Genomic DNA, 26196 nt, shown 5'->3' with positions numbered 1-26196 from the left:
TGCTTTTTATGCATTTTCCAGCCTTTTATGCATTGAACTGAACTGCATCCTTGCCATCCCATTTATGCCACATAACCAGGACTTAGAGTATACACAACCCAATCTGGATAACACTTTGGAACAGCCGATCCAAGCAGCACCTCCTGCAAAACCATGTAGGAGAAGAGATAGTGTGATCTACTTGCCAGGACAAAGGCCTGCGAGCTGGAAAGACAGTGCAGCCTCACATCAGCAGTTGGAAAGTAGGTGAAAGATGAACATAATGTATAAAAAAAATCCTGAATCCAAGTTGACCTTTGAGGTAAAGTTACCAAAAATAATGCCAGCATCTAAATTAAAAAAAAAAAAAAAAAAAAAAAAAAGCCAGCTGTCCCCTTCCCTCCCCCCAATGAAGCCCCGACTGATTGAATCAGCAAGTTAGTGTGGAACTGTACCAAGTGTCACAGCAAAGTAGCACTGGGGGTTCAAGAGATTTTCTGGACAATTATCCTTTGATTGTAGAGCACTTGGATGTCCTCAGTCTCTGACATGCGTGTATCAGTGCCCTATTGAGGGCACCCCAGCAATCAGTTCATTTCTCTCCTCCATTCAGAAGCAATTCCCCTTCAGACTTGGAAGTTGGTTCCACCAGCAGTTCTGAGCAACTCCATGGCAGCACTAGCATTACCCCCACTTCCTGTCCTGCAGAACAGCAGCACCTCTTTTCCCCACTGCCCAATACAGAGGAGCTGCTCACTCTGCCTCGGTCCTCACCAGGATCCCGAACTTCCCCCATCCTGCAGCCGAGGCAGCAAGTGGCCTCATTCAGAGTCAGGATAGTTATTCAGGGACTCCACGGCTAGTATGACATTGGCTGGGGGATTTTGGGAAAAGGGCTAGAATGGAATGGCCTTTTGTTTCCTGTCTTCTTGGTCAGAGGTCTCTCCCTCCCTTCCTTTCCAAGTCTCATGCTTGCTCTTTGTCTGCCCTCCACAGCTGCTCCTTAACCTCCAGGGGTAGGGTGTTGAATAGGTCCTCCTCTACCACAAGCCCGCTGCGCTTCAGCAGAGGACACTCTCCCAGCTCCACTGGCAGGCACTCCAGACGGTTGCCTCGCAGCTCTATCTGTGACAAATTTGTCAGCTCACCCACCCGAGAAGGCAGCGATTGCAACACATTGTTCCCCAGGTTCAAGGTTCGCAGCTTCTTGCACTGGAAAAGCTCAGGTGGGAGACTCTCAATCTGAAATTAGAAAGTAGGGTGAAAAATTAGACGGACAGCACAAGACCATAAACACCTAGGTTAGGAGGTGCAAGGCACCCATTTCCAAACTCCCACTTCTAACACCAGGGCATTCCTGCCGTCTTCCATGCTGATCTTTCCCTATGGAAAATAATCCTTGAAATACACGCAGCCACTACCTGGTAATTGTTCAGCTCCCTCCTTCAGGTAGTCTACACACTGTTGCTTTTAATAAACTGCTAAAAGAGGATGGCTAAAATCAGAAAAATTGAGCAAAGCAAAAATGAAGAATTTGAGACTAGCTCGCAGCTAGTCTGTGCAGTCACAGTTCCCTCATCTCTCCATTCCAGATTCTCCAGCGTTTGTTCTGCCATTTGCATTGTAAGCTTGTCCCTTGAGACAGCCTCTCCATGTTCGTATAACACCAATGCAAAGACGCCTGATTCCAACTGAAGCCTCTGGGAGCTACTGTAATACATGTGACAGAGCGCATACTTGCACAGTTTTTGCACGTGTTTAATCACTATTCCAAAACCAAATCAGGTTTTCCCTACACAATGCTCGTTGGTTCCAACCTGCAGCATCTCCCCCAGTCCAGTTTGGTCAGGGTGTCTTGATGCTGATCTGCGCCCCAAATATTGGCCTTACTAATCACACCAGATATTAAAATATCTCATTATTCTGCACTTCCGAGCAAGCTGAATAGTAGTTGGTCTCCTTGCAAAGACAATTTCTTCTGTCCTATCTTTTCCTCTTTCCCTGCCCTGAAAATCCATTCAATGCTAGAATGTAACATTGTGGAGCACTGGCACTTCTCTTTCTCAGTTGGGCTTGCCCTAGCTTCACCCTGAAGTACATGAAGGGGAGTTTGAGCCCATCTATTTTTTGCTCCAATAGAAGGAAACGCAGTTACTAGCGGTGCCATAGTGCCCGAGCTGGCAGCAATCCTGCCAGACACTCATGTTAGTGTAACATGCAAGGGACCCCGCTTGCCATTTTGTCTGCAGCCAGCAGAAATGCACCAACAGTACTGTATGGATATAGCAGGACTCAAGCAATCTCCACATTGGAGCTCCCATGCTACTGCAGATACAATGCAGCTGCATGCCACACAAAAAGTGATCATTAAAACTGACTTTGAAGCCCATGTATTTTTGTTCTACCCAATACAAAGGTCCAAACAGCAAGGAAGGGATCATATGATCTACAGAGAAACTGGACAGAATGACGACTGATTTTGGTATGGCAAATTGTATTCTTAGAAGCCAAGAGTCCACAAAGCATTCTTGTTTATCCAATTCAGACAAATGAATTGGAAGCATTTAAGGGGAAATTGGGCCATTAAAATAAGCGTAAGATGGGAATTTAGTACAATATGTGATGCACTGAACAATCCAACCTTTCACCAAAGGCAATAGTTCTCAACCTTTTTTGTACCAGGACCCATTTATAAACATTGATGGCCAGTCCGACCTAGCACCCCTCATTCCCAACTCACTAGGAAACTGGGGGCAGGGGGAGCGCGTGGGGCAGGAGGAGCTCTGCCAGCCTGCAAGGGAAAAACCCATGGTTTCCCACACTTTTCTCCTTTAAAAGAAGAATCCATTTTTAAAGTTTGTTCATGACTCTCAAGTTATTCTTGCAATCCACTTTTGGGTTACAACCCGCTGGCTGAGAAACGCTGACCTAAGGCATGCTGGGGGAAGGCAGGTCAAGGGGAGAGGAGAGAATCTATGCTGGTTTTCAGGAGTGCTGGAATTCTGTACCCTGCTCTCTTGTTCTCATGGATGTCCCCCCCCAAAATTAGGTGCTGAATGTTTAGTGGCTTCCCTCTTAATATTGAGAGGGGCTTATAGTTGCTGGTAGGCCTAGTCCCACCATCCTCATATCTGTTTCTTGTCCATATAGGTTCTTCTTATTAGAAACAAAGCTCTTTGGAACAGACTGCCCTTTCCTTGTGTGTTTGCACTGTGTGATGCCCCGACCATTAACTCCAGCACACACCTTTACCCACATAAGTCCCTCCTAGCTTATCCTGTTGGCCGTTACTCCTAGGTTCTATCAGGATACCCATTCTGCTGACCAGCCCCACACTCCCATGCATCCAAAGACAAGTGGCACGCAGGGAAGACAATTAGCCAAATCAGACCACTAAGTGCATTAACATATTATGCCTTTCTGGATTATAATTTGTCAAGGTTTTTTCTACTAACTCCAGTAATACAGTATACCTAAAGCTTGTGGCATTTGGTTTAATAAATCATAGGCATCAAGTCAGAACCCTCCTCTTCATTCAGTCAGTCTCAACAAGGCCATCATTTGTATTTAAAAATAGCTATACTGTTTTAAAGTGAATTAAGATCAGTCACTGGCTGTTACACAGACCGTCTGAATACAAGTTTTGACTGAGGGAGAACCCAAAGGAAAGCAGACAACAGCAACTAAAAGTTCCTTTAAGTCGTTTTGGAGAGTACTGTGGGCTGTACAAGCAGCAATTTGCCCCTGGTCGTTACATAGCTAATAAAAATCAGGTTACTTTTCCAGTGACAGAAATTAACTTCATCAAAAAGGGACTGCGCTACAAGAGAACCTGCTTCCCAGAATGACAGACTGGGACTGCCCAACTCCACAAACAGCGATTAGGATTGCCAGGTATAATCCTAGCACTAAAAAACGCTGCTTAATCTGCACTTCCCTTTCCCACTGCCGCTGGTTACTGTCACTACCCAGTCTTCCAGAGCCAAAGTTTAATTGCAGCCTTTCCTGTAGGTCTGCAAGGAACAAGGGCTGGTTAGCTGCTTCACTGTATCTCCATCTGAAAGGCAGTGGTGGACAGAGGGAAATGCTGCTTCTAGCCTTCCAGTTGCATTAGTGTCTTTGAGGAGCAAGATGGGTGGTTCCATATTTTGCTGCAGAACAGAGCTGCCTCCGGTTCCTAGTCATCTCCGAGGCCCCACCCTCAGACTGCAGAGGATACATATCTCAGAATTAACCCTCTGATATGAGCTGATGAACTGCCAAAATAATCAATACTACTATGACCAGAACAGTTCTACACCAAGGGGACATGTGAAAGCCTCCTCTGCTTAATGCAGCGTCCAAGGGTCATTAGTTCTTGCTACATGAAGCCTCCACCTTATTTAGGGAAAGGAATTTGGCTCTTAACCTAATGCTAAAATGTCACAGGCTCGTACATGCCCCAATGCCGGGGAATTAGCTAGTGCTTAAACTCATCTGAGTGGTTTAACAGACATCCTTCCCCTTAAAGAACATTGTTTACCCCAGTTTTCTTCTGATTATTAGGAAGCAGGGCTGGGTGCTGCTTGTTCAGCTTCAGTGTCCTGCTATTATGTGACAACACTTTTAGGAGCCAGGAGGTTATAAAAACAATTTAATGCTGGTTAGCATTGTAAAAACCTCTTTACAGTTTCTGCTACAATTCAGTGTCAAGTACTTTTGCCTGGAGTTTCCCACCCCAAGAAAGGCCAAGTAGTACGAAAGAGGTTTTTTTGGTACCATTGTCATTGGAAAGGCAGCAGGGGCATCATAAAAAATAAAAAGAAGAAGAGATCCTCAGAAGAAACAGGATCCTGTCACATATTCCCACCTAAACTCACAATCCCTCACAAAGCTAGCTGTTCCTTGCCCAACCAGGTTATCAGAAGGTTTTGCGACTTCAAATGGGAATGAACATGAGTAGATAAACTTGGAAAACAAAACAAAAAACGTTTTCCAGGTGTCTAGCAACAAAGCCTCCCTCCCAAGAGTGTTGTGGCTGGGAAGACTGGGAACTGCAACACGAGCAGAATTCTAAACTAGAGGTTGTTTTTTTTAGTGCGAGGCATCAATGGATCTTCAAGTATAAATGAGCCAGAGAAAAACTCTCTTTATGTTAAAAGTCGCAGCATTTTACATAACCAAGGAACTAGAACGGCAGGGCAATCCACAGGGACAAGTTATTGCTAAAAAAAAGTCACTCTTCAGTACCGGGCACAATCAGGGCACCTCTTGCAATTTTTCTTGCTCCTAAGCAGCATAACCAAACAGCAGCTCATTAGGAATGAGATGACTTGCCCTGTGGGATCAGGATGCTTTCACTTGGGATTAAAAAGAAAATTGCAGTAACATTCAGCCAGAGCCAGAAATGTCGTGTAAAGATACTTTAGCACATTCCCACTGGTGGTACTGTAACTAGCGCAGGGAACCAGCTGCGGGAGCCAATTATGAGGGGCGCCAGAATCCTCCACACCAGGGATCTTTGCCACAGCAGAGATGCCCCTGCCCAGCCATAGGAGCCAGACAGTGCAGTGCCACGCCAACCAGTGCATCTCAGGGGCAAAGGACAAGTGCAGCTGACGAAGTGGTGCTTTCTCCTCCTCCCAAAGAGGAGCAGGCACAGCCCTGCACACTATACGCATGTATGGGGAAGGGTGGGGGGTGCAAGTGGGGCAACCAGGTTCAGGTCCCAGGGAGCCCAGTTTACAGGGCTGCTGCCATCAGAGCTAACACTGCTACAGTAGCAGCAGCACCCTAGGCAAATAAGATTCCCCTTCTCCACACCCCCACCCCACAGTGGTTGGCATACTATCGCCACCACACCCCCAGCTCCAGGTGCTAAATGAGTTCACTACCCCCTACCCACCGTACATGCACTTGTAGAGAAAGTGGTTGGAGCCAAGTTAAAGGCCCGAGTGAGATCACTATACAGAATAGGGCCAGTGAACTAACCAAGATAGTTTAGCTTTCTCTAGATTCTTGCCTGTGGTCCTAGACATCAATGAATTTTAAGTTAGTTACAGAAAAAGCCATGCTGAATAAGCACCCTTTTATAATGCAGCAAAAGAGCTCGTTCAAAATCAGCAGACTATTAAATCAATATGTAGTTCTAGACAAGGTTGTGGGTGAATAAATTAAGAAAAAAAACCCAGAAGCCATATACCTGTATCTACTGGGGTTGCAATTTGCAGCACATCTAGCTGACACCTTTCTTTCAGGAGGCAGGGTAGATAAAGACGTTTAACCATTTTTTACACTACACAGTTTGCACAGATACCCGTTTCCAAACTACTGCTACCTGGCTACTGATTAACTAATGAGAAACGACCAAGCATGTACATTTCTAAGGGACTCTGGCGGAATCAGTCTTTGAGAAGTAAACAAAAAAGTTAACCAGGTCTCTAAAATACTTTATCTCCTTCAAAACTCTGCACAGCTCCACCTCTGCCTATATTTGAGGGGGAAAGAACAGTCAATTACTTCTTCCAGTCCTCTTCTGCCCCCTCCATGTCCAAGCACCCTCTGCTTTGCTATTCCACTCAGCTTTTCCATTTCTTTTATGCTGCCACCTACATTCAAAAGTTTCATTTTCCAGGCCCCTGTCAAAATGCTGTTTCTCATTAAACCAAGAATCTCATCAACTTTTTCACACAGGAAGAGTTTGGGGCTTGATTATGAACTACACAAAATAAGTCTAGGCATGGTTAGGAGCACCATAGAGATGTACAGCACTATACAAACACTACTACAGCATTCATCTGTACATAGGCATCAAGGCTAAGACCTCAGCTGGTATTAACACGTGCCAACGGGCTTAAGAGTACATAGTGCTGTGTTCCTGAATGTGCAATTTTTCCATTCTCTAATGTAAGTGTCAATGCAGGGTCTATAAACATGCACTGCAAAGAAGCCACAAGAAAGAGACAGAGATTTGTGTGTTAGCCAATAAACTGCCTTTTAAAAAGGCAATTCAGTTATACCAGGGAGGAAAAGCTAAACAACAGCCTGAACAGCAGTTTGCCAACTACCAAACAGGAAAAAATGCCTCCAAATTGGAACCGTCTGCAGTTTTTCCACTTAGGAAAACTGTACAGACAAAAGATCAAAACGACAGGACTAAAAATGATAACGCCAGCGTATTTTCTAGAGAGGTAAGGATTTCTTAGGGTGATCTCTTACCCCAACTACATAGGTGATCCAATCAAATCAGACAAGCTTTCAAATGCAGGCATTCTTTGTCGGGTCTCATATCATAAGAGCCAGGCACAGCATTTGTGCAATCAGAGACCCAATGAAGATTCAAAACTTGTCTAATTTTACCCCTAACCACATGGTTGATCTAATTTTAAAAAAATATCAGCCCAAGAAATTCTCTTGCATAACTTCTGGACCATCACAGCTACAACATCACTCTTACACTACTGTATTTCCCATCCTACTATCACAGCCCAGTGTTTCCACATTTCATAGGAGACAGCAAAAAGTCCAAAATGCACTTTTACCCACATAACCTTCCTACTCCCTCCTTGCTTACCCTGTTGGCTGTCACTGCTAGGTTTTGCAGATTCTGCAGTATCCCAATGTCTGCTGGGATCGAAGTTAAGTTATTGTGGCTGAGATCTAAGTATCGCAGCTTTCGGCAATAAAAGAGCTGGTTGGGGATCTTCTCTATTTTGTTGCGATTCAGATAAAGGCGCTCCAGGTTGGTGAGGTTGCCAATTTGCACAGGGATGTAGGCAATGTGGTTATACCACAGTTTAAGGCAAGTGAGACGGTGCAGATGCTGGAAGCTGATGATCTCCTCAATAGTCTTAAGGTTATTATCTTTCAGGTCAATCTCCTGGAGATTGTGGAGACTGAAGATGGAATGGGGAATACGTTCCAGATCACAGCGGATCAGTTCCAGCTCTGTCAGATTGACCATCTTCTTAAGGCTGTTGAGGACAATGAGCTTGGTGCCCTCATTGTTGATGGAAAGTTTCTGGAGGTGCACACCAACATCTGTCACCACCTGTGGCAACTTGGTGAGGTTGCTCTTCAGCCTCAGCACCTTAAGTCGCTTTAACTCCCTCAGGCCATCTATCACAATGTACCGATTGTTCTCTGCACTCAGGTTCCCCGTCAGGTGGAGCTCTTCCAAGGTCTTGAGGCTATAAATCCACAGAGGAATTTCCTTGATGTCCGTGAACTTAATGTGCAAGGACTTCAAGTTCTCTCTCAAGAAGGCAAGGGCCGGAGCCTCAATTTTGGCAGCTGTGTGGTAGAGCCACAGCTCCTTAAGGCTAGTGAGCTGAGCGATGCTTGGTGGGATAGTAACATCAGGGATGAGCTCCAGCTTCAGGACCTCCAGCTCAATAAGGTCAAAGACAGTATCAGGGATACCACTCAGCATGAAGAGATGCAGCTCTAACTTGTCCTGGGAATTCTTAGTGATCCTCTGGCGCAGCTTCTCCAAGGTCCACTCATTGTTGAGATTCAGCTGCCGCAATTTGTTCTCACTCACCTCAGACAGAAAGACAGCAAAGCGCTTAGAGTAAAGTGGGTCATACTGGTCGATTAGGTGCAGCATGAAAGCAAAGTCATTCTTTACATCTGGGATGTCACTATAGCTGCTTTCCTCTCGGATGGACTCAAAGGAGTATTTCTTGAGGGATCGTCTCAGCATCCACCAGAGCGTGTACATGCAAATCAGACCATAGAAGATCACCAGGCTGATATAGAAAGAGGCTAGGATTTTGAAGAGAGTGGCAAGAGGATGAGCACAGCGATACATGCGGTATCCAGTCAGGCTCTCAATGTCCACCTTGCAGTCAACATCAAAAGTGATGTTGTTGACATAATAGACAGTGTAGCAGATGATCAGTATGAACTTGATCACTTTGATGATGGTTTGTCTCATGTAGAGGCGATAGACAATGTCTCCCTCTTCCACATGCGTACGGAACTTTTTCACTTTCTCAAACAGTGCTTTGGCTTGTTCCCCTTCCTTCTTGTCCAAGACGCCCGTATCAGACCGATCCACAATTCCTTGCTCAATTCGAGACTTTGTTCTTTGCAACATGGGGACAGTGGCTTCCACATCCTCACTGACTGTAGAAGATTTTTTGTCCATGGAACCATTCATCTTCCCAAAGGCTGGCTTGGTATCACTCTCCTCTACCACCGTCTCAGACAGAGCCCTTGTTGTCCAAGGAGAGTCAAAGCACTTCAGCAGAATAGACACAAAATGCTCCAGCTTAGAGCTCGTCCGTGGAAACTTGAACCAGAAGTTGCTACAGGCCAGGAAGATGAGAGTGTGTAGCAGCACCAGGTAAGGAAAATACTTGGCAAACCAATGAAGGCGGTTCTCATAACACACCGCATCCACATAGTTATACTGGTGCCGGTCCAGATCATATTTTATTCCTGTGGGCCCTGTGTCTGCAGGTTGGACAAGACTAGAATTATAATAAGTGGATTCTGGGGCTGCAGCTGCCCAGCCTCTGAAGGAGTCATTGCAGGAGTCTTTGGTAACCCATTTACAGGGCAAGCAGATCATTTTGTCCTGGGTGACCTGAAGCGTCCCTCCAAACACTGCAATCATCAGCATGACTATAGAAATATAGTCTGTGAAGACATCCCACCATGGCTTCAGGATGCGGTATGCTGGCTGAGTGTCAGCAAAATAGCGCAGTTCAGTGACAGGAATCATGGTTCACCTGAAAGGAAACCACAGGCAGGTGTTACTGGCAGGGAACAGCTTGTTACCTTAAAAATGAAAAAAAACAAAACAGGGAACACAGGAAGGTCAGGTTATATTAAGCATCTTCTGACTTAGCAAACAGGCAACATCACATCCAGCTTCAAGATAAATGAGTGGCTACATACCGAGCAAAAGCAGTTTACAACAGCTGCTGGAAGGCTTACATGAAAATCAGTTGGTGTTCTTGGTTCCCAAGATGGGTATCCATAAAGACCACAGCTGGCATCTCTAGTGGTTCAAGAGAACCACACTCCTAAAGCCAGAGGCACAAGAGCTGCAGTTAGCTACTTTGCTACACAAAGGCATGGAAACTGCCTATGTACTTGTTCTGTGGCTAGGGAATTCAGTGTAGTCAGCCTCCCTCCCATCTCTCCGGAAGTGTTGAGTTCATGAACAAATGCAAGCAGTTACCAATATGCTACTGTGAAGCCAGATATCATCACTACTATCATTATGATACTAGTGCTGATCTTGCTCACAAGCCTGCAGCAAAGGAACAGCTGTACAATACACGTTTTCTAGCTAGTGCTTCAGTGAAGCTCACTACCATGTTAGAAAGACAAGTCAGGAAAGAGAGGATAGACAGTAGAAAAGACTGATAACAGGCCCTTCCCCTCCTGTTAACAGGTCTTGCTTTTTATTTTGCATTAATTCCCCAAGGAAGATTTGAGTTATTCGCCCTAGGCTAAATACAGTTACAAGAAAGCTCTTTGCTTTCTTTTATCTCCATTATCTTGGAGAGTGTGGGACAAGGGGAAGGAAGAGGATTAAAATACAGTTAAATTAAGTTATCCAATCAACCACCCCCACCTGACAAAACAATCTCCACTGGGGATGAAGTACCACAAGGGAAAACAAAGGTTCTGGGAAGCAGAACTGCTTGTACTATAGTAGTTCAATGCTTTAAACTTCCACATGAGAGTTCTGAGCCTGCAAATATGTGAGCTGGGGGGGGGGGGGGAAGCTGGTGTCCAAGTAACAGCAAGTTTGCCAAAACTCCTCAGACTCCAGCAGAATACCCCTGAAAGCCTCATACTCAGTCCTCTGTGCAATGGGGGAAGCAGCAGTAAAAGTAAGTAACATCTGGAGACAATAGAAACCTAGGAATGAGAAAACATTAGTCTCCCAGCCACTTTTGAGGCTGAACTCAGCAGTAAGGCAGAAGGCATCCCTTTCATCTCTTTCCAACAAAGGCAATTATAAGACTATTTGCTCAAAGCTGATCCTTACAGCAGATGCTAGGGGAGTGAAAATTAAAATAAGATGAAGCTTTAAACACATACAGAGCAAGTAGGAAGCTTAGAACACTTAAATGTTCCATTTAAGGTCTTTGTCAGCTGAGTTAAAGCTTGCATTTTAGAAAGTTTCCAGCACTGAGAGCTGCAAAACAAGCCTTCCAGATGTAATCTCATATAGCACTGGTTTCCCCAGCTCAAGAGATAAAGAGCTCAGAGTGCCTGGACTGCTTTCCAGAACAAACAGCAAGCAAGATGCCAGCTTTGACTAGCTGCTGCTTGGAAAGACTACAAGCAGCAACAGAGTAGATCCTATAGGACCCCGCCTAAAATGTAATAGGGTGCTTTGTTTCTACTACCACAGGATTTCTATTCAGGCTGTCTTTACCCCTCAGGCAGCTTTAAAGTTAGAGGAGTGTGTGAGAAAAAGATGACGTGCTCCATTACAGTATTTACACATTGGAGGGGTTTCAGATTTAGACACTACCACAGGCAGAGGTGGATATCCAAACTGACCAGCTGTGCACAGTCCGGAAGACAGCTACATGCTCAAAATCCCAACACACCATTAACCGGATACAGGACTTCACACTAAGCTGCTGCTCTGGATCTCACTGGCACGTTCTGGATCAGTTTCTGGCTACTTGGCCTAGGTCTCCGAGTAGCAGGTTCCTAGTAAGCTATTCAAGCCCCAAGAATTTTAACTATGGCCCCTAGAAGGCAAGCATTTCACATGGAAGCCTCTTAAAACAAGGGGGATAGCAGTTTTAAAGCAAGCCAGAGTGGTAGCAAGAACTATCGGTAGATCATGCAATAGTCTCATGATGCCCAGGCAAATGGTGCAGTAATCTGGGGAGGACAGCAAAGGAGATGAAGGGGCAGTACTCACAAGGGGAGCTAAGCAGGCAAAGGACCTTCAGGAGCCAATGTGTTTATCTGAAGCATGTTCACTGTACAGATAGCACAGCAGCTGGAAGAACAAGAAAAACTGATCTTGTCAGACGAATTACACCAGGAGTAGGAACTTTCCCTGGCTGCAGGGTGAAACAATCCAGCCCAGATTAGAGGCATCATGACCCTATGCCTCTGATGCTGGTCTCTGCAGCAGCTTGGGGAAAGAACTTGAAGTTGAAGCCCTCCACTGCCAAATGCTCCAAAGACCCACATCTGAAGGCCAGATCCAGCCCACAAGCTCCAAGTTTCCAAACTCTGAATTAAAAAATTATAACTCTGGCAAGAAAGAAGTTGAACTGGCTGTTTACAGACCTTAGCTCAGTGATGCGCCATGAGGGGCCACAGTACCCTGGGGGTGTCATGAGATTTTCTTCAAGGGTGCCACCAAGTGCTGGTGAATATTTACAACTGTCTGCACACCTTACAATACAAACACAATATTCAGCACAATTCACAAGGCAACTCAGATTTCAAAGAGGAATCTCTGATGTCAAAAACATACTGACCTGTTCTGGTCTCAGTGCTTTGCAACAACAGTCAAGAAAGCAATGAAAGCTAAAAGCTGGCACTTTCCAAGAGGCACCCTCAGTGTAAAACAGGCTGAGAACCACTGCCCTTCCTGCTTGGGTACTGCCCAAAAGTACCTGGCAAAGAGTTTCAAGGTACACATCCTGCCTCTGGCATGGATTTGCATGATGCCTTATGCAAGTCATTTAATCTCTGCTTCAGGTTTCCTCATGTGAAAACTAAGCCACTTCTTATTTTAGGGTGGTCAAGGCTTAAATGAGTTTTTTAAACCTCAGGTGCTCAGATGGAAAGCACCATGGGAAGATTAAGTCCAGCACACACAGCAATCAATCCAGGAGTCTTTCTTCACTCCCTACATCCCCAAACACAAGTAAAGTGTAGCAAATCAGATTTAACGAGGAGGTTCCTGAATGACAACCTGGAAAGAAGCACTTTATCTGTCCACAAAGCAGACAAGAATGAAGCTCCAAATAAGTGCCTACTCCCATCCTTGTATTCACCACTGAAATCGAACAATCCTAGAATAAAGGTTTTTGGTCCCTACTAGTCTAGGTCACAGACAGTTCCAACCCCCAGCCAAGTCATCCATTTATTCTTCCCCATCCCAGAATACTTAGTTTCTAGTTTTGAATTCCTGCTGTAGTTGGGTGGGGGGAGCCAAATCAAAACAAATATCAGAGTCAGGAACCAAAGCTTAATGGCAGGCTGCAGTCCCAAGGAAAATAAAACTAGAGACTCCACACCAAGCCCTACCTCCACCCCAATCCCACAGTGCAGGACAGACCTCACAAGGAGAGTCCCCTCAGCCCTCATGTCAGAGGAGGTCTGTACTTTCTCCAGATCAAGTCCAAAACGCTGGGAGAAAAAGGAGGGCCCATCTCAGCTGCACCCAGCTGCTGGAATGTAGCTAGTTCTCTAACAGGGCTGGGCTTCCTAACTCTACCTACGCCCATGGGAAACTACAGCTTCACTTCTGGCTGATTCATAACCAAGGCAAGATTTGATGATGTCAGAACATCCCGCCACCAGTAATCCAGCTTCACCTCAGGTTTCCTGCCCTCGCATGAGTTTCCAGTGATGATTTCATAGCTGGTAGAGTATTCCCCCAGTATTTCTCTAACAGGCAGAGTTCAAAGTTTTCACAGCCTGGGTAATTTATTCACAGTCCTCCTGAAGTGCTTAGATCTAGTAGCAGCATGCAGGAACACTTTCTTTGTTCTGTCTGAGTGTGTTAAGGAGCCCATTCCATTTTCTCCTTCTCTCCTGTAGTTAAAATCCAGCTGCTTGTTATTCATGGGACAAGACTGCACCTCTTGAAGTAAGTTACAATGCAAGGGAGGCAGATTAAGAGGGCATTGGCCAGCTCCCTCCCCTGAGGATATCTTCCCCCCCTCCCAAAAAAAAACAACAAAAACCCTTTTAGGTTACAGGATTGAGTTTTCTACTAGGAATCAATGGGTGCATCTACAAGTGCGCTTTAATGCACAGTAGCCTATTTTACTGTGCATTAAAGCATCATGTCAAAAACTGCACCAATACACTAATGTGCAGTAAAAATAGGCTACTGTGCATTAAGTATCACTAAAATGTTTTTGTTACTAGGCTGCCCTAATGCTCAACGCACATTAAAATGTAGTACCTCTAATGTGAGGTACTAAGTTAATGTGCAGTAGCAAAAGCACCTTAATAAATGTGTAGATGAACCCAGTAAGTATTAATTGCTTGGTAATTGCATTTGGTTTTCTTAAAAATTTGCCAAAAGAGAAGAGTTCATTTTAGGAATTTATGATCAAGTCTTATAGCTGGGATCAGGCTCCAAGATTTCAGATTTTCTTGGTAGAGCTTTCAGCCTCATTCAGCTAAATTTGACCAGATAGGAACAACGTCATCTCTCATGGCAGCTGATCAACCATACTTACATTCTTGCTCCAGCCTGTTTCAGAAGGTGAGCTAGTAAATGAACTTATAGAAAAAACAGCAAGGCATGCTTATCACACTTGCTAGGTATGCCAGCTGTATGGCATAAAAAGTCTCCCTTCACATCCTACAGGTTCTGAAGTGTAATAAAGTGTCTGCTTTAAAGAAAATATCCATTTATTCTGGCTCAGGTTACCATCTTTTAATACTCAATATCATTAAATGAATCCCTGAGTAAGTTGGGACAGGCCATATCTCATCTTCCTGTAATAATGAAATGGGACAACGGGGGGGGGGGGGGGGATTTAACAGCAGCTTTCAACTACCTGAAGTGGGGGTTCAAAATGGGATGGAGCTGGGCTGTTCTCAGTGGTGGCAGATGACAGAACAAGGAGCAATGGACTCAAGCTGCAGCAAGGAAAGTTTAGGTTAGATATTAGGAAGAATTTTCTCACTAGGCAGGTAGTAAAACACAGGAACAGGTTACCCAGAGAGGTGATGGAGTCTCCATCCTTGGAGGTTTTCAAGACACAGCTAGACAAAGCTTTGGCTGGGATAATCTAGTTGGGGATGATCCCGCTTGGAGCAGGAGGGTGGACTAGATGACATCCTGAGGTCCCTTCTAACCCTCATTTTCTATGATCCTAAAAGGAAAGGGACACATTCAAAACTTCACTCTGGCAAAAAGCAGCACATATTCAACAAATGCTAGATGAAGGGTCATTTTACAGCAGTCAGTATTTGCTCTGTCCCACCCCCAATCCTAACACAGGAGTTCAAGAAGGAATCCCTATACTATACTATAAACAATAAGCCAGTATAGCAGTGAATCCCTCCAAACTCTCCAGGGTGTATATAAAAGTCTTGCTTATCATTTCAGTGAGAGATAGGAATGAGATAGTCTGCATCATGTTGTGAACTCCAGTATGAGGCAAGCTTCAAGGACTATGCTTTATAACCTTTATTTTGGAGCATAAAACTTACACTGTGGATTACGCTGAGCATCCATTTCGCAGCAGGCACTTGCCACTTTGAAGACAGACTGTTTGAGAAACTGTGACGCTATCAAGATCCATCAATACTGATCACTTCAACAGGGGAGAATCAGTGGATTTTCTATCATAAGGCCCCTAACATCACCTCCAAGGAAGCTGAGAAAGAAGCTGGAGCCTGGCACTCCCACACACTTGGGGGAAAGACTGTTTAGAAGAGGGTGCTTTGCTAAGCAGGGTGAGTCTCTAATGACTCATTACAGAAGAAAGAAGGCAGGAAAGGCTGCCTAGCTTAAGGATACTAATTCAAGGACCCACAGGATGGATGACAGCAGACTTTGGGGAGGGCTGGTTTCAAAACTTATTTTCACAAATACCTGTGTTTTTAGAATAGAGCATATTTGATTAAGAAATCCTTCTGCTAAGCATGTAGTCCTTCCTTTCCTACCATTCTGTCCTGCATTAACAGGGAGCTAACAGAAGAGCCCAGGACCCTATAGTTAAGTGGGGTCTGGAGAAAGTATCTAAGCAATGGGGACTTGGGAAGGCTGTGGGACTGGTTCCAGGGCTGACAGCAAATTTGTTATGGGGTCCCAGTGTCCAGCCAGGGAAGAGTGGACCAGCTTGTAACAGTTCTGTAAGGGGGCGAGGGGGCAGAAGCAAGCGTCCCGTGACAAGTCTAGGGAAAAGATTACACCACCGCCACATCCATCTCTAGTTGCAGAGCCTATTCAGTTGAAAGGCCCCAGAAACAAGACGTCCTTGTTGCCATGAACTCTGACTGGAGACTGAGGGGAAGGGAAGGGTGTCTATGCAGTGAGTTTAGAAAAAGATCATACACATAACTGAATTGGTTTTGTGAAGCTTGCACACTTATAGCAGATTTCTACCTATTGGGCATTGTTCTTCACTTCTCAGAAACAGGGAAAAGCAAGCTTCCCAGTTTCAGGAGTATAAATCACCAACACACGTTTTTTAAGCTGTGCATGCTGGGGAAAAGTACTCTTACAAGTCACCTACCTCAGAGGTTTTTATTTTTTTTATTTTTGTTTTTTAAATCAATGAGCACTTACCCCTCCCCTCACAACCCTACAGTAGCTTCTCCCCAAAGGAATGACTACAGCTGCTTGGTGGACTCAAGTTGCACCCTGCAGAGAACAGCTCCAGGATACCTGGGTCTGAGGCACCATTTAACAGAGACTGCGCACAGGGATAAAGCATGCAGACTGCAGCCCTACTGACTTTTAAGGCAAACAGCAAAATAACTGAGCCATTGTCAGCCCAGGCCATAAAGCCATCACCCACAGCCCCCATATTTAGATGCAAGAACAACTTCCCACATGGCTTCTCTGGAGCCTTTGCAAATTCACTTGAATACAGCATCATGTTCCACCACATCCACCACTTTAACTAGACAGCCTTTGTAACCATATTCCCTTTATTAGAACTGAAGTCTAGAATGATATAATTTCAACCACCTACTACAGCATACCTACCTACCACTTGTAGCAGATCCATGCAGAGCTTCATGGCCAATGGTACAAAAACTGCTACAATAGCAGTCAAACATAACTTTGAATCTTTGCTACTAGTCTGCCGCATCCAGCCTCCACAGCAGACAGGAGCATTAACCAAATACCAATATTGTCTTCCGATACACAAACATCCACACAAGGAAGGACAGTTGTCAGGGACGTCACAAAAGTTTAAACACCCCAAACCCAAGTAACACAACTCCTCAAGAACAGAGTTCACAAGCAGTGCAATCAAAACATACCGCTCATCTGGAGCTCTGGCTCTCCCAGGCCCTAACAGCAGCAAGGCAACAAGTGGAGAGCAAGGATCTCTTCTGCAAACTCTTCAAAGCAACTATTATAGCTACTAAAATCAGGGTCATGCAGAGAGCACAGAGTGACAGCTTAGTTACAAAAGCATCCTTGGGTTAAGAAAACATAATTCAGAAGCCTGGAACCCAATCCAGACAAGTGAAAACTAACTTCCGGCCTGTCAGGAAAACTATTGACCTGCATTTGAAATTCGTTTTTCGCAAAGCCTGACCAGCATCTCCAACTAAGGGCTGAAAGCAAGCAGAACAGGCATCTTTGTTCAGTTTTACTGGATGATCTGTCAGCCTGGCTTAATATCTGCTAAATACATTATTTAGCCCCACCAACCCCCAAAATCACCAGGCTCACAGCTACGTAGCTAATCAGAAAAATATTGTGATTACAGACTGAGGATCCAGGATATCCTTGGACAAGTAGCCTTAAGATGTCCCACCCTGCACTTACTTTCAGGATCCCTTAAACCAAACAGGTCAACTCTGAAAAGGATGTTGCATACAATAAGTGAGCCCAGCCCACAGTCCATCCTCATCTGCTGCAATTGTTCAGGTCTACCTTTAGCCCATAACTGTGAGACTCCCTCCCAAGACATGGGCCGCCAACCAAAAGGAAACAGCTGTACCATAAGATTTCTTACTTCTGAACAAACCAACAGGGATACAAAGTTTGGGTCAAGCCCAAACAAAATCAAGGGCAAAATTGGGAGGGACTGAACTTTATTCCTCTGTTAAAGTGAGAGTCCTCCCCATAGTGAACCACACACGACAAGAAGCCTTCAGCAGGCCATGGCTTTTCTCCCCTGCCCTACAGTTCTGCTACCTGTAATATCAAAAAGAAAGCAGCAGAAAGAGTCCTTTTTGTTCAGACACCAGGAGACCTATTTAAAAAAAAATCTTAAAGCCAGAAGGGCAATTGGCAATTCTCCTGCCTCCGCATGCGTTTAGCGCATGCACTCTCTCTGGGCCAGAGCACAAGTGTCTGGAAGCAGCTCCACATTTCCACACACCTTTCAAAAAAGGTTCCTAGCACAAGGCCAGCACAATAAGCCCAGCTGGAAGTGCCAAAAAACTGGGGATGGAAGAGAGCTAAACCAGGCCCATCCCCTTTCAGAACAGATTACAAGGTAAAAGATGTTGAAATTTCTGGCCCGAACTCCAGAGCTCTGTGTAAGCAGCACAAAGGGTAAGAGACAAAACTGCTATGCTGTGAGACAATAAAGTGATTATATCTCCACATCTATTTGCCTCCCTTTATTCTGATTAGGATATACGAAGTTTTAAAAGAGACACGCTGGTATCTTCACCATTTAGAATCGGAGCTACACTGCAGTATAGAGTTAGTGTTACTCCAACAGCCAAGCTAACACCAGCACTCCACTTTGCTTTTGAAAGTGAGCAAATCAGATCTTCCAAGTCACCCCTTCAGAAAACAGCCCCTAGATGCCAACTTTAAGCAGGAGTGACAAAATTAATCCCTCCTGGTTTTTCTCCTTGCTTTGTTTTTACATGCTAACACCAACTCATTCTCAACTGTAAGAACACAAAGAAGCCAAGTTACAATTCAGCGTTTATCTTCCCAGTGTGTAATCGCTGTTTTGTAGCTGCTGCGCTAAGTTGCCCTTTGCAAAATGGTACGTACCAACAAAAGCTGTTTACTTTCTTCCCAAATCGGCCTACTGCTGGGTGACCTCCAGCTGCCAATAACAGGATAGTAGGTTCTCATGTAGCCAGCCCTATAGCACTCACTGCTGTCCAAGCTGCATGCACACAATGAGAAAGCAGACTTATTGTAGAGCTGTATTTCCCAGTCAAAACTGGACAAGAATAATCCCAAAGGACCCAGACCACAAATAGGATGTGCCTAAGTGACTCAACAGGACAGTTGCCCATTAACAGATCTTTCCATCCAGCTGCAGGATTAACAGCATGTTCTTGCTCTGGTAGTACACAAGCTACTTGCATTGACTCAGCTTACAAACTGGCCTTCCCCAACAAGTACAAGGAAGAATACGGGCAGGAGAATCAAAAAACTAAGGCTGAAAATGTGATCACCTGCCCCACCTGACCTTCAGTAGCACCCCACCCACCTGAAGTTTTAAGCTCCTACGCCATCAGTGCAGTCCAGGATGTAGCAATAGCTCTGATGTCAGCATGACACAGAGATACACAACTGGGTAACTTCAGGCAACTTATTGGAATAATGCAAAGCAAGGACAAAATTCTAGACTGTCTGGTTGTGAATTTAAAAAAAATAAAATAAAATCAGTGTCTGAGGCATCCTGTCCAGAATTAATTGTTTCTTCTGGCTACAAGGAGCACTGGTGTTTTAAGGACAGTGGAATTTTACAGCCATCTTATTCCTACATGTGCTTGAGCAGGAACATGGTCTATGCATAACTCCCAGGCTTTCAAACCCAAGAGCATTTTTAAATAATTATAATCCCACCACTGAAACCCCATAATGCAAATCATTCAAAAAACAGCATTGAAGAGTTGGACCACAAAAGTTCTCTCCTGTGGGAAAAGCTCCCCTTTCACTTCCACCTTTCAGACAAGCCACATACCCAGGAAGCAAACAAGGCAATCTTTGTCTGACACCGTCGCCCATTTGAATGGCAAAGTTACAAAGTCAGAGTTCAGCCACCTGAACAACTCCTAACTTTTAAGGCAAACAGCAAAATAACTCTATGCCAGACACCAAGATTGACTGAAGTAACACTCGGACTAATGTTTCAGGTTAAAGGACAGGATCACTCAGCCAGAATAGACCAGACAGCCTCAACGCATCACACTTTCAGAGCGCACCTCCTCCATTACTGGATGAGATTTTTCAGAACCAAGTTCCATTATGAAGTAGATGAAAGCAAATGAGACAAGAAAGAAGGTACACTCTTTTTACAACTACAGAGAAATTAAAGAAACTAAAGCTGGAGACAACAGAGCTTTGTTATACCAGGAACAAGAGGAGATTCTGAGAAAACAAGCTACTGGGTTCAACACAGAAAACTCTCAAGGAAGACGCTCACATTATCTATCAACCAAGACAAATGACACACTTGGAACGAAGACAACAGTGGTAACCCAGAAAGACTGCAGAAACACTAAAGAAGGAACACAAGCAAAGGTGAAGAGGGAGAGAAAAACTGAGACATGCCAGGAAATATTAGCATTTAAAAACTGTCAGCCAGACAAGACACATATTTTGATCCCCTGCTTGCCCTATATTCTAACAGGTCTTGCCTTTAAAATCAGAAGCATTCTGGGACAGATATCCGAAGTATTCCAGTTCCAGTAACTGCAATACCAAGCTTGGAACACTTCCAGACCTCTCCCAGGCAGAGAGCAGTAATCACAACTTACCTGTCCTTCAACCATCACTCAGCTGCTGATGAGGACAAGACTCTAGAGAGGAGCATGTTATCTAGTCCTGTCCCCAATATCTTACTATGCACACAGGTGAGCACTATCTACAGGAAGCTACTTCCTATGAAGTGCAAGTCTAATTTTATATGGAGCATTGATAATGCTTAGTACAAAAAGCAGAAGTGCGTTTTCACAGCAGCAAGCCCATGACTGAATAGCTTTTAATCTCAAATGCTGTCCAATAGCAAAAAGAACCAAAAATGAGATTACACAACCCAGATAGAGCAGCTGAAATTCAAGTTGCAATACAATCTGCATAGGGCATATGAAGCTTAAAAGAAAGCTTTCTGGAAGCTTTCAACAGATTGTGCATCTTCTATACGAAGACTCAGGTTAAATTAGTGGCATAACAGCTTGTTTGTACGTATCAAGCCTTTGACACAGCTCAGTCTCATTTTAGAAAGAAGTAATGCAGGTGCAAAGGCTCATCCTAATGCCCTTTCTGTATCATATAGCCATATCATACAGGTGGTCTGGGTCTGCCACATGCTATATTTCCATAAAGGTTTGCGTTTATTTTGGAGAGTTCCTAGTGCCTGCATTCCATCAATGCTTCCTTTATAATTCGCCATTTAGTCTCTTTGACCACCATTTATGATCAATTTAGTACTCAACTGCCAGTTCCCTTTCTCCTTCAAATACTGCTTGAAACAAAATCCTTCCACCAAGCCCCAGTAAGGCACCAGAGTGATAAACTGAAAAACCAAACCAAACCAAACCTGCAGTACTGTGGGAGTAGACCATGACTGAAATAACCCAGTGATTTGTGCACCTAAACTGTACTGTAATTTAGAATGACCATTACCTAGACCAGAGACAATTTCTCCCTACTCAGGGATTGTTATATTGCTAGGGACACCAAATGCTCAATCATTTGCTTTGTTAAACGAGTTTAGGCAACCTACATTTCAAAACAGGGTTATCACAACCTTGGTTGGAAACAGGATTTCCTTAAGGAATTGTTGTTTAATGAAGATTAACAGCTAGAGATAAGGGACTTAAATGCTATAGAATGTCCTATTGGCATTTAAATTCTATTCAGAATGCAGTAAGTATGAAGAATCAAGATTTACATTCTTTCCAGTGCTTTACCAGCTACCTCAGATCAGCTCTTTACAGACTATGCCACTCTAAATGCAATGGAGATAGCATCTCTAACCACCCAGAACAGAATCTCTCACCCCTGGGACCAGTAGCTCACTTGGAGGAAAGGATTTTGTATTCGCTTTCACCACTATTGTAATGGAGGAGCAATCAGGCAGAATATTCTTGGAGCTAGTCTCTGACATTTCAAACTGGCTGAAAAATTACTTGCTGAGCTGCAGAAGGTATTCACTTCAAGTGGACAGCATGCCAACCCCAGCATCCTTAAACCATGCCTCCCCATGGAGTTTATGACCCTGGAGCTCACCAGGAGATGCCTGCATTGTACTGCAGTAACCACCTGGGTCCCTAAGAAAACAGAACTTCTATTAAACTGAAGAGCACTTGCTTTTCAAAACAAATCCCTTGGCTATGCAGTTGTCACTACAGTATTTATTAAGGATACGCCTTGAAAGACCATCTGCTTTGTTTGTCTGAGACTGGATCTATATTCATATGACTGGGAACTGGGCATGTAGTTGAAGGTACCAATTAAAATACAATTTGAATGATGCTCAGTTCCATGATTCCTTCCATCTTCAAGCAGTGCCTCAAAAATAAAGAGATGTAATGTACTACTACTGTTCTTCAGCACCAGCTGGCAAAGACGCTTCCATCTGGTCTTCTACAGCCATTGCTCATATCCACCCTTGCATGTTTTAAGCTAGTTAGAGAGCTAACATCCAAGTGCTGCCATTCCAAGATGCGTGTCACTACAACTCCCAACACAGGAGCTATACTACAGCCCTTACCTTCCAGCGGGGTTCTGCTATCTGCACTTCAGTTCTCTGTGTTGGAAAGGGCGGATGTCCTTGTGTGCCAGATCTTGACCACGTGCTGAAACGCTGCATTCCCCACACGCCATGGGAACAGCTTCCCTGAAATGAAATAAAGTCTTATCAGCAGAGAAGGTAACAATAGCAAAGTTGAAGCAGGTTGAATAGCAAAGTTGAAGCACCCTTCTATAAAGGGTGTCTGGTGGATCAGTTTCAGTGTGGAAGGGGAAGCACTTAGAAAAGGGAGCCAAGATCCAGGAAAAGACCCTCTAAAAAAGGTAGAAAGAGCAGCACCACAGTTGGAAATTTAGGAGGCAGCCTAAGTAGGCATCAGGCAGGATTTTTCCCAGGATTTCTTATTCTGAAGATTTCAGCAAAAGTAGATTTGCAAGTGTTTAAGAACATGCTAAATATTTCTGCACCCTCTCATAGCATGCTGGGAGGCAGGTTCCCTTTAAAGGCAGGCACATAAGCTTAATCCTCACTATTTTAAACTAGAGGGGTTGGGTCCTAAGATTTTAGAGCATTTTAGATGAAGAACAGGATTGTGTCAGCTGATCAACCTCTGCCCACTAAGGTTCTCTCCAGCCAGCCAACTTTGAAGCCATTCTCTCAAAGAGTATGAGCTATTCTTTACTGCCCTAATTTCAAACTATAGACGCAGTTTGCTTGGTACCACTAAAACACACGCACAGAGGATTGTTTATATTGTTCATCCAATATAATAATATTGGGGGCTGGGTCAAGTGGTGACAAATGCAGCTCCATTCAAGAGTTAAGGTTTAAGATTTTTTCACTGCCTGTAGCCTCTGAGCCAGGACAGCCAGAAGCACAGGCAAGGAAGACAACCAAGGCTTGAGGTGCTCCTTCATCTCATTGCACAGTGAACTAACTGGTTCTTGCAGGAGGGGAGAGGGATTCAGCATGTGTCCAGCCCAAGAAGGTCAAGGACACAGTCTGGGACTGGAAGGGAAGAGATTATGAGGAAAGAGATTTTCAGAGTTAATGGGGAAGGTACCCCAAATCCCAAACCATGTGAAGTGTAATCACGTGACTAGTATGCTGCCGTAGTAACAACCACTATTATAGTTGAGCCTGGGGACTTTAGAGAACTGCCTATGCCAGACCCTGTAAGTATTCCCTTTACCAAGCAAAGATCCCACTGACTTTCACGTCTCACATCACCTCTCCTCAGCAGCAGCTCGCCCCCAGCGTGGGCAACCCTGTGGCTGACCTCGCGCACATTCCACCCGCGCCTCATCTGCCACATCGCACCCCCAGCCCTGGAGAACCGCTCCCCAGGACATGGGATGAAAAACCAACCCCGGCATGCGTGGCTGCGCTGGCCACGGAGAGGAGCAGGACAGGGAGCTCTTTGCTCCCCCAGAGGTCGGCCAAGGCCTCCCCTGCGCGCACCGCGCTGCCCCCCGCCGGACCCCGTAGGGGAGGGGAGAGGAGTCTCCCTCCGCGTCCTCAGCGCATCTCACGGGCCGACCCGACTCCGAGCCCGCGGCCCGGGCCGCGGAACGGCTTTAGCGCGGGTTACTCAGCACTTCCCCCGGGCGCAGCCCTCCCCCCACTCCGGGGCCGCGGCAGCCGGGGAGGCCCCGCCTCGCTGCCGGGACCCGGGAACCGGCTCGCACGCGTCCGAGCCAGCCAGCCAGGCTCGCCTCGCCTCACCCCGTCCCACCAGCTCCTCCTCCTCCTCCCCGGTCCGGCCGCAGCCGCTCTCCCTCGGCGGGACCAACCCGGCCCCGCACGCACCTGGCAGCACCCGCCCGGCTCCTGCCCCAGCTCCTTTTGTTTGCCCCTCACTGCACCACTCGTGCTGCCCCGCCCCGGAAATGACCTCATCCCTCCCAACATGGCCGCCACCGGCTTTCTCCAGCGGGGGCCTGAGGAAAGGAAGAGTAACGGGACCAGCCACCTTTATACCGGGCAGACGTGTTGACCGTGGCCAGTGAGTGCCGCCATGTTTGAGTGGGGCACAGCCTTAAAGGGACTGTTCCTCGAGCTGTCAAAAACCTCCCCAAGGGATCAGCCCGTTTCCGACCCCCCACCCCCACCCCGGGGCTCGTGTGCTCTTTAGCAGTGCCCAGGCAGCCGTGGGACCTCGTGCTATGGCCTCATGGGCTGTCTTTCGTGGGTTCCTACTAGCCTAGAGGAGAAAGGACTTAATGCCTTAAGGTCTTGTGTTCAAATCCTACCAGGGCCCGGCCCTTCATTCCAAGACAGATGCAGGGTGCCTGTATCAGATGAGGCCATTCGGATCAAGGCTTTGATTTATGTGGGTGTACAGCATCCCCTGCCCCCTTGTTTCCTTTGCCTTGAATCACCTGTTGCTCTCCACCCCGAGGCATTTGCCTTTCAAATGTTGCTCCCAGTGAGAACAGTTTCCTGCTCTATGTCCCTCACTTCCCTTCCTCTTTTGTGCCCTTGTGACAAGGTGTTTAGCAGAATTCACAGATTTCATTGGAACCTGGCAGGCTGCGCCATGAGGGCTGCACCCCCCTTGGACTAGACATAAGTGGATTGAATCAGCCGTGCCCCGTCAATGTCAGGGGGGCGACCCTGGAGTTTGGTTAGTAAATGACCCTGCAACACAAAACACCAGGTGCCTATCAACTGCCCCTACCTTTTCATAACCTGGCTTGTTTTAAGGATCTCTCTTAATTCACAGTGAAGGCAACTCAGATTTAAAGCATGTATACCTGATAAGGCAGGAGTGATGCTCTGTTACAGATCATGTTGTCCTTGTTTAACCTTCCTCTTTCAGAGAGAGAAATCAGGAAGCAAAGATGCAAGAGCTCAAGAACAAGCCCTAGAGTTTTGTTCAGGCATACATGATTTATGTGACATCAGTGAAGAGCTCTGAGTGTAGAAAAACACAAACGGGGTGTGAGTGGCCCTGCCCCACTTAAGTTGTATTAAAGGCAGGCAGCATATTCAGTACTGTGTAAAACACAAAGCAGAGTAATTTATTTTCCTGGTTAATTCCATTGTGCATCATGTTTATGCTTATGGATGTAGAGGATGCTGAGATGTAACTGCTCTTTGGTAAACTTCTTTGTCATGTATTTCTTTTTCTTTAGGGCCAGGTTGTTCTCTCTTTGAAGTCAAGAGAATTTTGGCCATTGATACCAATGTGAACAGGTGCGAGTCCTTTCTGAGCTGTAGACAGAAGCCAAAGTCCAACCACAAGTAGAGCATTTATTTATTTTAAACATACTGATATATATTTTAACTTAAAAACTTTTAATGTTTCAATAACAGTAACATTTCTTACAGGACCAAAATGTTTCGTTCTTTATGTACTCTTCTCTCAGCAGTTCAGTGTTTAAAACCTGTCCGGCCCATTTTCCTAAATATTACCTTGGGTAGGATGGGTGGTTTAACTTGGGAGAGAAAGGTGCACCATCTGGGCTTGATCATCGTCTTCCCTGAACCTTGAACATGCACTCACACTGGTACAAACTGGGTGTACACCACATCCATTCTGCTCTGGTATCATTTTATACCCAGGTCCCAACAGAGAGGCAGGCTTTGATGCACAATGGTATTTAGGCCCATAGCTTATATGTCAGTGCCTTAACACGATGGGAAGTTAGGCATCTAAATATGAGTTGGGTGCTTCCTACCTTTGTAG

General features: G+C 45.3%; 1 protein-coding gene across 3 annotated transcripts; it reads right to left on the bottom strand.

Moving 5' to 3' along the window:
* LRRC8A (leucine rich repeat containing 8 family member A) lies at positions 1–24404 on the bottom strand. Of its 3 annotated transcripts, XM_019540747.1 has the most exons (5): positions 24315–24404; positions 22527–22652; positions 11864–11944; positions 7532–9695; positions 1–1221 (listed from the first exon to the last, which is right to left on the bottom strand). In XM_019540747.1, exons 4-5 carry the CDS (start codon positions 9686–9688, stop codon positions 946–948), a joined length of 2433 nt encoding a protein of 810 aa, XP_019396292.1. In that variant the 5' UTR covers positions 9689–9695; positions 11864–11944; positions 22527–22652; positions 24315–24404; the 3' UTR covers positions 1–945. The 3 variants fall into 3 exon arrangements, with proteins under 3 accessions (XP_019396292.1, XP_019396291.1, XP_019396293.1); XM_019540746.1 differs by lacking the exon at positions 11864–11944; XM_019540748.1 differs by lacking the exons at positions 11864–11944; positions 22527–22652; positions 24315–24404 and adding an exon at positions 17143–17229.
* Between the last annotated feature and the right edge of the window lie 1792 nt (positions 24405–26196).

Source organism: Crocodylus porosus, unplaced genomic scaffold (genome assembly GCF_001723895.1).
Source record: "Crocodylus porosus isolate Cpor-Errol unplaced genomic scaffold, CroPor_comp1, whole genome shotgun sequence".
NCBI lineage: Eukaryota > Metazoa > Chordata > Crocodylia > Crocodylidae > Crocodylus > Crocodylus porosus.
The sequence above is the reverse complement of the archived record's forward strand: the minus strand, read 5'-3'. Positions and strand labels throughout refer to the sequence as shown.